This window comes from Adiantum capillus-veneris, chromosome 9 (genome assembly GCF_014529385.1).
Source record: "Adiantum capillus-veneris isolate H3 chromosome 9, ASM1452938v2, whole genome shotgun sequence".
NCBI lineage: Eukaryota > Viridiplantae > Streptophyta > Polypodiopsida > Polypodiales > Pteridaceae > Adiantum > Adiantum capillus-veneris.
The window spans coordinates 122,770,912-122,784,804 of NC_140939.1; the positions used below are offsets into that span (position 1 = coordinate 122,770,912).

Below are 13,893 nucleotides of genomic sequence, written 5' to 3' on the forward strand. Positions count from 1 at the left end.
GATCTGGCGCATTTTCGGGGCAGAAAACAGAGAATTCAGCGTGCTGCAGATTCTCGCCAGGTTTTGTAAAGTGTCCGAATGCGTCGGGAAAGTCATCCAATGTGTGGGGATACTGACTATGAAGGGTCCTAGTACAGTTATGCTGCCGAAATCGGGCCAGAACAGTTGAAATTCAGCCAAGACTGTGTGGGGCAGCTTGTAGGGAACCACAGCGTTTATTCCCTCTTTTAAAGAATAAAGAAATACCGAAAGGGACGCCTAACTAGGGGCCAATCTGGTGTCGGTCTTCTCATACAGGTGCAGTCTAGCAACCTGTATCCCTTTCCCCTTTGTTGTGTCTTGAAAGTACAGGTAAAGTGGGCGACAAATTAAATGGGTGAAAGCAAATAAGGTTGAAGTCTTAAGGTCTACCGCCCTTTTTGGATTGAACAGGCCGGTTCATGGTTCCATCCCCGGGATTAAATCACTTTTTCCCATAGAAGTGAGCCTTGGTCAGTTTGGGCTTGAAGACTAGACCCGCAAGTTGGATCCAAATAAGAGCCCAACAACACGGGAATCAGAGTGGAAAAACAGTGCAATTCACAGCACGTTTTTGGGTGTTGACATGGTATAACCGGCCAGTATGCAGAAGAGGGCGGTACTAATTCAATTACCTGTTAAATTTACACAGAGCACTGAGAACAAAAGAGAGCACAGATGCGTCCAGCGACTAGATCGTCACTATGCACACAAAGACCAACACCCTGTAAATCCCAAAGGCCCCTTTCGGTATTTCTTATTCAATTGAAAATAGACGATCTGAACACTTAGATCAAACTTTCACCAAGCTGTCCAAACCTGTCAAGGGCTGAAATCGTAGGTTTCCGATCTAGCTTCGGCAACATAACGGCGCCAAAACCCCTGTAGGTCAAAAGTACACCTCTAGGACAAATTCCCTTGCATTTTAGAAGCTTTCCAATGAGCTGTAGTCGAAATTCAGCATGCTGTAATTTAATGTTTGGCCATTGACATGTGCCCAAACTCTTGTATGACCATCCCAAGGTCTCCCCGAAGGCTTCCCTGGTGTTAATTTGCAGTTTAGGTGCAAAACCCTAAACCTACAGAAAAACACAGCAGGCTACAATTCTCTATCTTGGATCGTTTTGAGTGGAGCGAACACATCTACGCGTGTCCCAAGAGCTCCACTCACAATGGGACAGTCCCCCTATGATTTAAACGAGTTTTCACGCGAGAAAACTGACTAGATTCGCAATCTTTCGCAATGGAACTGTGCGTACCTATGGGGGATTAGCTAATCCAATTCCAGTTCAGAAGGCTCTTGCCTTGCAAACACGCATAAAACCCACAGAATTGTACATGATCATCTGAGTAGCCCAACTAGTGCGGCATTAACGAGAGAAAATCATCGCGCTACATGAGACAAGAGAGAAGGCAAGCTTTCCATTAAAGCTTCAAAACCTGAAAATCAACTTGAAAACTGAAAATCGGCCTCCTCTCTCTTCTTTGGGCCCTCCTAGCTAGGAGAGACTTCTGGGAGTCTGTGTTGGCTTGCAGACTGCTTTCCTACTACCATGTGTCCATTTTGCCTCTCTGGTTTAATTTCCTAGTACCCACCAACTTATAAAGTTGTGACTCGTCGTAGGTGCTTCTCTGCGTAACAACAGAGTAGACCACCAGATCTGTGCATTTCCTTTCAAGTAAGATGTCACCCCTTGGAGTGTTCCGAGAATCGACCTCCTTAGAAGGCGAGATCAAACTGCTGTATAAACACAGGGTTCGATGGGTGTCTTGGTAGCCTGAACACGTGTCAAACCTGACGACTTGACCCCCTTCCTTGAACTCCTTGGTCTTCTTGCTCATCTATTCACTATTAGAAGAGGAAGAGCTCTCCTCCTCTTAATTGTTAGATGGCCTTCCATACCTTCTAGACTTTTTCACAAATCTGCTTTTCTTGATTTTTCTCCGCTTCTTCCGCCTTTTCTCATCCTCACTCGAACGAGAGGACGACGAATTATCGTAACTCTCTCAAAGATGAAGAAAATTCCGGGTCATCCTCGGAACAAACACGCTTCTTGGATATGCTTGCCACCTCAAAAGTCGACTTCCAACACAAATAACCGGGAAAATCTGCCGATTCTCTCTTCTTGCGATAGTGCTTCAAGCCCTTCATTATCTAGTTCATCTTCTTTTCAAGAGCTCTCTCCAGCTCTTTCTGTGAGTACAGTTTTCGCTTTTTTGCACTTGTCTATCCTTTCAGCCTTCTTCCTGACCAAGAGAAGGGTCTATGGTCTCATGCCATCTCGAGTGAATCTCATCAATCGGGTAATTCTTTACGTGTTTCGCAAATCTTGGGTCTCTGGAGTACTTGATCAATCTTTTCACATACATGTAAACTTGCAGTTGACGTTTCCACTCTACTTTGGCTAACTTCCTCGCCAAAAATTTGCCCAAATCTTCACTGTTTCCTTCAGTCCCGTGCCGGATTTCAACTTTTCTTCGCCTCCCCGCTAAGAGATGTTTTCTCTGTCAAATTCTCAGCGAGAACCCATGTGTGTTGCAGAAAGAGATCGAATACTCCGTAGAAGAAGAATCTGTATGAGCTCTGATACCACTATTACAAGCTTGGACACTCTAAGCGAGAATCAATAGCAACACACGAAACAAAAATTGCAAAATCACTAAACTTTGACGAGAGAGAGGGAGGGAGTCGACACGGCACAGCGGAGTTCCACGCCCAGACACACTGGCCACCAAGACTAGCGCCCCTTCCGGTATTTCTTTATTATTGCTCATTGCAAAGTACAACTCCCGAGGGTTCTCTGCTCTCAGACTCTTCGTCCAGATGAGCCTTGGGGTCCTTTTAAAATTAGAAGGGATGCCCAAAAGGAGAGCCCCAAAGCACTTCTCTCAAAAGCATTAAACCCCAAAAGCATCTGCTCACCAAAAGCTAGAGAGGAAACTACGAAAAACAGCCAGCATAATTTGTGAAAATCCATAGCCTGCCACATGGCAACCTCAACGCAATTCATGGAAAATCCGTGTCCTGCCGCGTCATCATCCGTACAGACTTCCACGTCAGCATGTCAGCGCGTTTTACGGAAACCAGCCTCACACTTCAAGCTTTGGGATATTTTAGGGTTAGGCCCCTTGGCCGGTGCTCGAAAGTTCTTTAAGTTGGTTGGTCCAGTTTCTCTTGTCCACTCGGTCATTTTCTCTTTCAATTGAGTATGCCACGTCATCATTTTTTGTGTGTTTTTTTTGAGTTCGTAGATTTTTTGTGTCGGGTATTTTCTCCAACCCAAAGTTGGCTCGCTATATCAGTGCCGCCTCAGTCCACTCTCTGGCCATCTTGTATCATTCTGCCTCTAGAGTTCTCTCTCTTGTCCCCGTGTTCGGGTTTCTCTTCCGCTGCACACTCTATCTCTTGAAGGCCTTTCTTGACTTACATAGCTTGAGCTACCTTCACTTTTCTGAGGTCAGCATCCAATTATATGGGGCTACCAGATAGGCCCCTTCCATCTTCATGAATGCAATTTTGTTTTCTACAGCCCCATATTGAATCATGAGAGAGTGTGCATGCCATAAATGAACGATAAGTAAGTCTAGGAACTTTAACTTCAAAAAAAGGCTATGCCCATCGATAAAAGCTCATTCATTCCTTGCTTTCCAGGTCTTTTTAATTAATATACCCTGACCAACCTACCAATATGGAAAATAGTAAGCCTTTAATGCTATGCTTTGTCCATAAGGATCAGGATGTAACGCAGTAAGGATGAAAAAGACTTCAAGAAAGGCTTTTGGTTTGACAGCAACACGAAAGTACCTGAGTGTAGTGTACATGCTCGCATGCATATATATTTTGACAAGAAAGCAGGGAGAGGCACTTCACGATTGGCAACACACCAAATGATTGTTTCGAAATAAATTTGTGCACCAGCAAGGCTTATGACACACGGACTACATATAAAGCCTTGTGATCCTAGAGTATCTCCCCTGTCAAGGTAATAAGGTAGTAAACAGGTTCACATCTCTAGCATTCATCTACCCATGTTGCCACCGTGTGTGTATTCATGTATCCAATGTTATCAACTATATGTCATTCTAAAGATGCAACTGGCCAATAATTTGGTGAGTTTAAGCATGCTTTGCTAATACTCGTGTTGCATTCAATGAAACAACACTATGTAGTAAAACAACTTTGAAATATGAAAGACTCAATGAAAGCTTAGCTTATCTGCCTCACCAATGGAACAACATTTTGAGCTGCGGAAAACTTCTCTCTTTGATCAATAGGAACCCGTCTTATCTTCAAAAACTCGATGTAGGCATCCTCCTGTCCACAGTAACCATCTTGTGAACAATCAGACTACATATGGACCATTGTTTGCAGTACTCATGAGGGCAATAGCAAGGACCTTGGGTAGAAGGAAAACAAGAGCATTGCCTGATCGACCCATTCGTGCTGTGCGACCCACCCTGTGTACAAACACATTGGGATCTTGAGGAGGATCGTACTGCATTGAATATGACGATGATAAATAAGACTAACCCAGTCTTTAGATTTACGTAGTAGGAACCTTGAAAATGACCAACAGAAAAGGACAGAATTTTCCTGCCTGTAAAATCCAGTCAACGTTTGGAATGTCAAGTCCACGTGCAGCCACATCTGTACAAAGCAAAACTCCAGCTTGCATGCTTGTGAATTGAGCTAGGGCTTTCTCTCGCACTGACTACAACCACCACCATGTCAGAAAACAAATTTGCCTGGTGTATATCTAAGTGCATGGCCATGTGCAAGGAAGTGTATGAGCTTGCAACCCCACACTCACACACACAAAACAGCACGCAAGCACATCTTTACCATGCGTATGGCATACACACCAGCAGTGTAGCACGCCAACCCACTAGAATTACCTGCTGCATTTTTCCATGAAGAGATATCATTGAAACATTCTTCAAACATTTCAAAGTTGGAAGTACAGTTCCCCAGTAATCCACACAAGCACAAGTCATAAAGTATCTGCGGCAGCACAGATATTTTAACTGCTGCTAAACTCAAGCAAAAAAATGCATCAAAAGAAGCTAAGAAACAGCTTACACGATTGTCTTGGCATCGGAATAATCTTGTAAGAACTGTGCAAGTTGGGTCGGTTTCTCATTTCCTTCGCACTCCAAAAACTGCAAAAGTTCACTGACTGTCTATCAAATACCTTTGCTGATGTGGAATACTCTTTCTTAAATAAATATCAATACTTTTATAGTTAGACTTGAAGGTGTCTTCGAGCAAGCAAATCCTTGATCAGCATTTGTTTCCGACAGAGACTTCACTTCTGTCTTGACCTCAACACGAATTGGATTTCGCAGTCCTGCTTTCGCAAGCTCTCCTACTGCTTCTGTTTGTGTTGCTGAAAAAAGGCCTGTCCTACGCTGTTTGGGCAAATGAGAGATAATGGAAGTTAACTGCAGCTGAAACCCCATGTCTAACAAGCGATCAGCTTCGTCGAGGATGAGAACCTGTTTTAATTACCCAAGTCGAGGCATCTGTGAATGTTCAGCCCATTCAGGAGAATCAAGGTAGCAACAAAGCTTACCTCCAGCTGTTTAAAATCTAAAGAAGCGCGGGCAATTATGTCGTGTATACGCCCAGGCGTACCAATAATAATGTTTACACCAGTTTCATTCACATTCTTCGCATCAGCAGTAACATTTGTTCCTCCTACAAGAAGCATGGCTCTGATGTTGGGCAATGTCCTGACAAGGGGCTCTGCAACATGATAGATTTGAGAAGCCAACTCACGTGTCGGTGAAATTATCACAGCACCTACCTGTACGAGGCAGGGAATGGTCAATAGCTCCCCCTCAAAAGTTGCCTGACACAACCCCCAATACATCCTAACCTACTTGGATACAAGTTACAATTCAAAAAAAAAGATAATAAATGAAGCGAAACTAATCCTCTGAGAAATTAGCGGATGATTCCATAAAATTTAATTTGCAATTATTCATTTTTTTCCAAAAGCCGCTATATCAAGCCGGCTTTCACCAATCAGCAGTCGTCAGACACAACCAAAGGAACTCTCAAACATTAAACACGTCAGATCATCAATCAAGCACAATACATCACATCCCACAAAAAGGCAGAGTATTGACATGTTGCTATCCAAAAGGCGACATACAACCATATTGATGATGCACTCAATGACTGCCACCATCCTATTTTGACTAGGACTAATGCATTGTCTATCAAGGCCGTTACAATGATCCTAGATGCCAAGATGCTGTTACAATGATCCTAGATGCTGAGATGCTGACGGGAACTTGATGCTTGGTACTGATGGTACTTGATACTGATGCTTGGTACTTGCTGTAGGTACTTAGTACTGCAACGATGCTAGTGGACTTGGCCGAAATCAGTGACGACGGAATGCTGGAAACTGGAAAACGCTGATGTTGGTGTGGAGGCTTGAAAAACGCTGATGTGGAGGCCGAAAACGCTGGGGTTCTCAGCTTCCGCTGCACCTGACATTGGTATCAAAGCTTTGTCATGCTTCGGCTTCGCGAACTCAAGGGAAGAACCGCCAAGAACCCAAATAACCTCTCTCAGTTTTTGTTCTCAAAGAATCTTCGTGGCGCCATCCTAGACTTATTAGCCATTCCCACCCTTAGTCCATCGCGCATCGGGCACACATCGTCTTCATCGCCATGTCTTTGAATGAAGATCGACATCAGGTACGCGAAAATTCAGATCTTGAGTACCAAGATTTGCTTGCCTCCTATGCGGATATGAAAGGAGTTGGAGCAAGGATCCCTAACCCTCTTCTACATTCGCATTCGCATTCGTGTAAGAGCGCGTGTGCGGAAGCGTAAGAGAGGAGAGGAAAGAGAAACAATAGACCACAAACGCAAGATATGGTGAAGAGGGGGCAATCAGTCCCCCCATGACTACCATGAGCAGAAGACCCAATACAATGATCAGAAGATGGAAGTGGGTACCCCCCTGGCCCCATAAATAGGTGCCCAAGGGGAGGTAGGGCAATGCTAGATAAAAATCCCCCACGACCCAACAAGAAAAAGAAATATATATGAGGGCGCCCAGACAAGGTGGGCGGCCGGCCCCAAACTCGGGCGCCCGGACCATGTACAACCTAGACTATGGGTGGCCAGCCCGGAGACATACTAGTCGTACATGTATGCCCTAGACCTCTATGAAGTAGCAAAGTGATGTAAATCTAACACCCCCTCTCAACACCGAATGTTGAACAAACCGCATGAAGCCGAAGATGTGAGACAAATGATGAAGATGTCTGCTGCAATGTCCACTGAAAGACAATACTCCAGCGAACTCCGCAAGTGTAGCAGCAGTCTGGGGTGTCCCAACTTCCAAGAGATCTCCATGGTAAAGTGTCGTCACAAGCAGTGTAGAAAATTGTTGTACTCCGCCGATACAAGGTGAAGATACTGCGTGAAGATCTCGAGCTGAGTGTGAAAACAACTCCTTGTCGTAAAAGAAGTGCCAATAGACCTGCAAGTGTCCTGCCCAAGAGGATCTGTGGTGTCTATAGTCAAACCGTCTCGAGAAAATGGGAAAGCCTAGGAATCGTCATAAAAATGCACGGAAGCCTGTCGATGCATAAACCTGCAACCCTGTGTGGCCAAGTGGCTTAAGTTGTGTAAAACTCTAGGAAGGCCAGATGAAGCAATCTGCGCCGCAAAAGTCCTCTGAAACAAGGAAAGCCAGACTAAACAGTCTGCACTGTAGAAGCTACCGTAAGCTGCAGCAGTCACCGTTAGACGGCACGGACCACCACCGGATCGTGTCCTTTCAGTAGGTAGGGTAATCCAAGATGAGGGGAAAGCCAGACTCAATAGTCTGTGCTGTGAAGGGCCTCTAAGAAGAGGTGTGGTCAGACCAGGCTATCTGCACCGTAATCATCCTGTATGAAGAAGGGAACCCAGACTGAGAAGTCTGCGTTGTGAAGATCCTCTAAGAAGAGGAAAGGCCAGACCAATCTGTCTGTGTCGTCTTGCCTGTATCTCCTGCCTCCAATCCTTCAGTGTCAACCAAAACAGAATCCGCGCCAACAATGCCATCAAACTGCAACTCGATGTGGCTCTCAATGTTAATGAGTTGGGAGTGGCCTACAGCCCAGGTCGGGGTCCAATCCTTCGGTGTCAACCAAAATAGAATCCGCGCCAACAATGCCACCAAACCGCAACTCGGGGTGGCTCTCAATGTGAATGAGCTGGGAGTGGCCTACTGCCCCAGGTCCGTGGATAAGTCTATTGCAAAGTTACCGAGGGTGAGTGTAAGCAACTCTGAAGGTAGCAATCCAAAGGATCAGGAGTGTAGAAGAGCAACTGCACTACCATCCAAGCCAAGCTCCGGGTGTGTAGTCGCAAGATGCCTGATCTCCCGCATCTCGCGGGTAAACTCTCCAAGAGAGTCCAAAGCATTGAAGTCCCACTCCAGTCTGTAGATCCAAGCTATGAACTTGTCCAAGAAGAGATCCTCTCCCTAAGTCCATGTAGATGCTCATGTGTAAGCAAGTGATAAGACGTGTCGAGGTCAAAAGGTAAGTGTCTGTCCACCCAAGATGATGATGTCTTCTCTGGGAATGTCGAAATCCCATATGCCATGAGCATGGCCATATCTTGTGTGAGCTCCTCTGATGAGTGCATAGGTGTGTCCATAGCAAACCACAAGTCACCACCCCCTCTGGAGTGCACAACTGCCGAATGATGGCTGGAATGAATGGATCTCCCAAGAATCGTACACCCGTAGATGATCAAGCCGATGTCGAAGATACCATGTATTGCAACATTCACTAAGAGACCGCACGGACCACCACCGGATGGTGTCCTGGCAAGAGGTAACTTTATCCTCTCTAAAAAACACAAGCCATGTGGCTGCTGTCCACCCAAAAACGCAACTACAAGGTGATGAAAACGCTGCTGTCCAGCGACTTTCAGAGTGCTCGTACGCTCCCGGCGAGGTCCGGAGCGGTGCAGAGGGTGTAGGGAGGGTGGGTTATCAATGTCACAACAGAGAAAACAGCAGGTGTATATGGCTGAAATATGTAGATCTGAGGAGGATTGTCGACGGCAATGCACCGGATGCGAAGCCGTGTGGGAAAGCGAGATCGGAATGGGCATAGCGCTCTCCCGTCCTCTGCTGGCAAACGCTTGCAGCCTGACAAAAAACGCCAGATCTGGTTGAAAACACAAATAGAAGAGAGGGATCTGATCTTGGGAGGAGTATCTGATGCGGAGATGCGCCTTGGATCATAGAGAGTCTAAAGTTGTTGATACCATGTGAGAGTACGCGTGCGCGGAAGCGTGAGAGAGAGAGAGAGAGAGAGAGAGAGAGAGAGAGAGAGAGAGAGAGAGAGAGAGAGAGAGAGAGAGAGAGAGAGACCACAAACGGAAGATATGGTGAAGAGGAAGCGATCAGCCCCCCATGACTACCATGAGCAGAAGACCCAATACAATGATCAGATGATAGAAGTGGGTACCCCCAGGCCCCATAAATAGGTGCCCAAGGGGAGGTAGGGCAATGCCAAATAAAAAATCCCCTACAACCCAACAAGAAAAAGAAATATATGTAAGGGCGCCCGGACAAGGTGGGCAGCATGCCCCAAACTCGGGCGCTCGGACCAGGTACAACCTAGACTATGGGTGGCCAGCCAGGAGACGTACTAGCCGTACATGTATGCCCTAGACCTGTGTGAAGCAGCAGAGTGGAGTAAATCTAACAATTCGCATGTAGCGTACATCCACTTCCCTCAACAAGCAACGCTTACCTCCGAGCACCCTTACCTTTCATCTTCACCCGCAATATTTTCACGACAGGGCTATTCGAGTGATAGTACTTGCTCGCAAGGTAGAGTCAGCATCAAGGCTAGTATTTTGTGACAATAGTAAGGCTACCTAGTAGCTCGATTGGTCGGTGTTTACATCGCAGCAGTACCTACATCCGCACTATCCACAAGTTTGGAGGATTTTTCATCGGCTTCTGCATCCACAAGCATGAGAAGCATTCAGCATTAGCACGACAAAGAGTATCCACAGGTAGAAGTTCGGCAGTTGTGCCTCACCTTTAACAAGGGGGATGTCACATGCGCACTGCACTTGCGCTACGTGGAGAAGCTACTGCTACAGTCTAGCGTCAGCCGTAGTCTAGCTTAGGACCTAGCTTGGCACTTTGTGAGCCTCTAGCAAGACGTGCATGTTCAAGCAGGTCATACTTGCATACCCTCTCTTGCATAGTACAATCATTTTGACATATAGGCATGTGAGCGTGTGAACCGCCTCTTAAGCATTAATAATGAGTGACTTTAAGGCATGTTTTGTCAAGATCCTGGGGCTGAAGAGAAGGCTACTCGACCCAGCTTATTGGGGCTATTTAGGCAGCCATGGCAGGTGCTTGGAAAGGCAAGAAGCAGAAGAAGGAAGTACCAGCAAGTAGCACCCGCAGTACTCAGTACCAACGGAAGTTCAGAACCCCAGCATTTTCAGCCTCTCATCAGCATTTTTTAAGCCTCTACATCAGCGTTTTTCAAGCCTCCACACCAGCATTTCCAATTCCAGTCTCAGCATTAGCATCAGCGTTTTCCAATTTCCATGATCCAAAACAAGAAAATTACAGCCTGCTGTGTTTCTTTGCAGGTTTAGGGTTTTGCACCTAAACTGCAAGATAACAACAAGGGAGCCTCGGGAAAGCCTTGGGGTGCTTATACAAGGCTTTGGGCACCTAACAGTGATCAAAACAGGAAAATTACAGCATGCTGAAAATGACTTGCAGCTCACCAGAAAGCTCTTAAAGTGCAAGGGAAACCGTCCTAGACATGTACTTTTGATCTATAGGGGTTTTGGCGTCGTTATGCTGGTTGAAAACCTACAATTACATCCCTTGACACGTTTGGACAGCTTGGTGAGAGTTAGGTGAAAGTGTTCCGGTCGTTTATTCATAAGAAATACCGAAAAAGGGTGCCAGTCTTTGGGGCCTATAAGGTGTCGTTGTCTACTTGGAGCGCTCTAGCTACCAAGTTGTGAGTTGTTTTTAAGTGGTGAATTCTTGTTACGGATTTATTTGTGAAGTTCCTTTGTGTCATGCAGTACAGGGAAAGTTATACTGTTTATTTACCGGCGAAAGTTAAAGTTTACCGCCCTTTAGTAGGGCTACAGACCGGTTTCATGGTTCTATCGCCAAGTTTTTGCAAGTTCTGTCACAAGATGGGTACCACGTGCCAATAGAAAAGAACAGACTGAACAAACTTTTAGCACTTCATTAACAATTGAACTAAGAGAGAGCGACAACACGCGACACGGAGTGGTGGAATTCCACCCCCAAAGAGTATTGGCCCCAAACCTTGGAGCCCCTTTCGGTATTTCTTTATATTGCATCAACACAGTACAAGCCCGTACTCCAGACTCTGCACCTTCTCCAGGAAGCATGCCAAAGAATGAGCCCTAGCCTCATATATAAAGGCCCTAGGCCCCAAAAGAAGTTTTTCATGAAAAGCCTTTTAACTCAAAAGCTCCTTGTCCAAAAGCAATGCCAAAAAGCTGCCAGCGTAATTTACGGAAATCCGTATAACCTGCCACGTCATCAGCCAACGCAAAACGCGAAAATCCGTAGAGCTTGCCACGTCATCAACCAGCGCAGTTTTCGAAAATCTGCCACGTCATCAACAACTACGCAATTTCTTGTGTGTGTGTGTGTGTGTGTGTGTGTGTGTGTGTGTGGGTGTGAGTCTTGCTTTATATCCTTTTATGTCACTTGGAGCCCCATCGGACGGGGTCCCCATAAGTTGGTAGGACTTCTTCTTTTGTTACTTGTTCTTCTTAGGGTTTAGGCCCCTTGGCCGGCATCTGCAAGTTGACTCCATTCTTCAAGACTTTGACACGTCAACTATTTGTTACATATCCCCTTCTTGAAAGAGAGTAATCGTCCGCGATTACAGCATATCTGCAAAACAACTCAAGTTACCTCAAAAATTTCCGAGGGACAATCAGTTCGCTCTTTTTGTTAAGGAGTTAGCTTCTCCTTTCGCTCTTTTGATCAAAGAGTTAGCCTCCTTTCGTCCAAATCACAACTCTTGATATTCCAGCGTAGTAATATTAGCCATCACACCCAGACCGTACTAATCTTCCACAGGTATTTTGATGCACTAAAATTACATACCCAGGCAATCTCATCCAATTAGGAATATTCAATAATTGGCACATCACAATGCAACACAAATGCTTACATATGCATGTTACAAGACACAACAAACAACGCCGTTGAGCACTCCCCCGAGACAAACGGTCTACGGTATGAAGCTACTCAACCACTACCTCGTCACTCTATAACCGGCCCGTACAACGTAGAGGGCGGTACTATTTCAATTACCTGTTAACTTTACACAGAGCACTGAGAAGGGAAGAGAACACAGTTGCGTCCAGCGACTAGAATGTCACTGCGCACACGAGACCGACACCCTGTAGGCCCCAAAGACTAGCGCCCCTTTCGGTATTTCTTTATTCAAATTAAGGTAGACGATCCGACCACTTAGCACAAGCTTTCACAACGCTGTCCAAACCTGGCGAGGGCTGAAAACGCAGGTTTTTGACCGGATTTCAACAGCATAACGGCGCAAAAACCCCTGTAGGTCAAAAACACCTGTCTAGGACGGATTCCCTCGATATCTGGAAGCTTTCTGGTGAGCAGTCACAGAAATTCAGCGGGCTGTAATTCTCTGTTTTTCACTGCCGGGAGCCCAAAAGCCTGTACACGCATCCCAAGGCTCTCACGAGGCTCCCCCGATGTTCCCTTGCAGTTTCGGTGCGAAACCCTAAACCTGCAGAAAAACACAGCAGGCTGTAATTCCCTGTTTCGGATCGTTTTTAGCGGAGCAAACACGCCTACGCGTGTCCCAAGGGCTCCCGCATGCAATGGGACAGTTCCCCTGTGAATTGGACGAGTTTTCACGCGAGAAAACTCTCCAAACTCGCAATCTTTCGTGATGGAACTGTGCGTACCTGTGGGGGATTAGCAATTAGCTAATCCGGTTCCTGTTCAGAAGGCTCTTGCCTTGGCAAACGCGCATAAACCCCCAGAACTGTACATAGGTCAAATGAGAAGCCCACTAGTGGGGCATAACGTACTATACGTAGGGGAGAAAGAGAGCAGTATGTAGCGTGCGGGGCATCACTCCCGTCACCATACTGTGCATAGAGGGCAAGGTAAGCATTCCATAGCTTCTGTACCTACTACAATCCACCTGAGGCTGAAAATGGCGCCCCCTTTGTTGATATGCAGCTCGTTTTTGCCTCCCAGAGTGGCAGAATCGCTCACAGGCTGACACATCGCCCAGTTTCCGAGTTTGGGCTTTCCCTGCTAAAAATATCTCAACTGGTGCGTCAGTTGACTTGGCAACAGAGCAATAAAATGTTCCCCTTGTCATTCCAGAGCTAGTGACGCAAACACATTTTCCGGTCAAAAATAGCAGTTCCCTAAATTTTAGGAGATGCTTCCATGGCGTCCCTATCGGTCTCCTGACCATCATTGAAGACTACCATTTGACCAACATCTACAATGTGGATTAATTTACTGGCCCTAGGAAGTGTTATGGCACCTTTGTGAGCCTGTGTGCAGGCCGTGCATGTCGAGGCACTTAGAGTAGTTGCATGATAATGTGGAAATCGGCTTTTCCATGATAATCCTGTATAGTCACTGGAAGTGCACCAATGAGCGGTACCACTTTCTGAGTTTGCCCCGTGGCTAGCTCAGCTTCAATTTCTCCACCCTCTGCATCATAATCAAAGTGCATCTGCTTCAAGAATTCTGGATGGATGAAGTTCTCCATAGCTACGGGATCAAAGCAAAAAAGGGCTTTCAAGCCGTTGACT

General features: G+C 46.1%; 1 protein-coding gene across 1 annotated transcript in view; it reads right to left on the reverse strand.

Moving 5' to 3' along the window:
* Nucleotides 1–13,893, reverse strand: part of LOC147451110 (P-loop containing nucleoside triphosphate hydrolases superfamily protein) — a 59,360-nt gene that overhangs the window by 14,354 nt on the left and 31,113 nt on the right. Inside the window, exons 2-8 of the mRNA XM_086520077.1 lie at nucleotides 5,592–5,825; nucleotides 5,254–5,514; nucleotides 5,099–5,178; nucleotides 4,915–5,020; nucleotides 4,617–4,730; nucleotides 4,416–4,514; nucleotides 4,244–4,333 (exon numbers count right to left, since the gene is read on the reverse strand). Coding sequence (XP_086376203.1) covers nucleotides 4,244–4,333; nucleotides 4,416–4,514; nucleotides 4,617–4,730; nucleotides 4,915–5,020; nucleotides 5,099–5,178; nucleotides 5,254–5,514; nucleotides 5,592–5,825 — 984 coding nt within the window. The remainder of the gene's footprint in view (nucleotides 1–4,243; nucleotides 4,334–4,415; nucleotides 4,515–4,616; nucleotides 4,731–4,914; nucleotides 5,021–5,098; nucleotides 5,179–5,253; nucleotides 5,515–5,591; nucleotides 5,826–13,893) is intronic.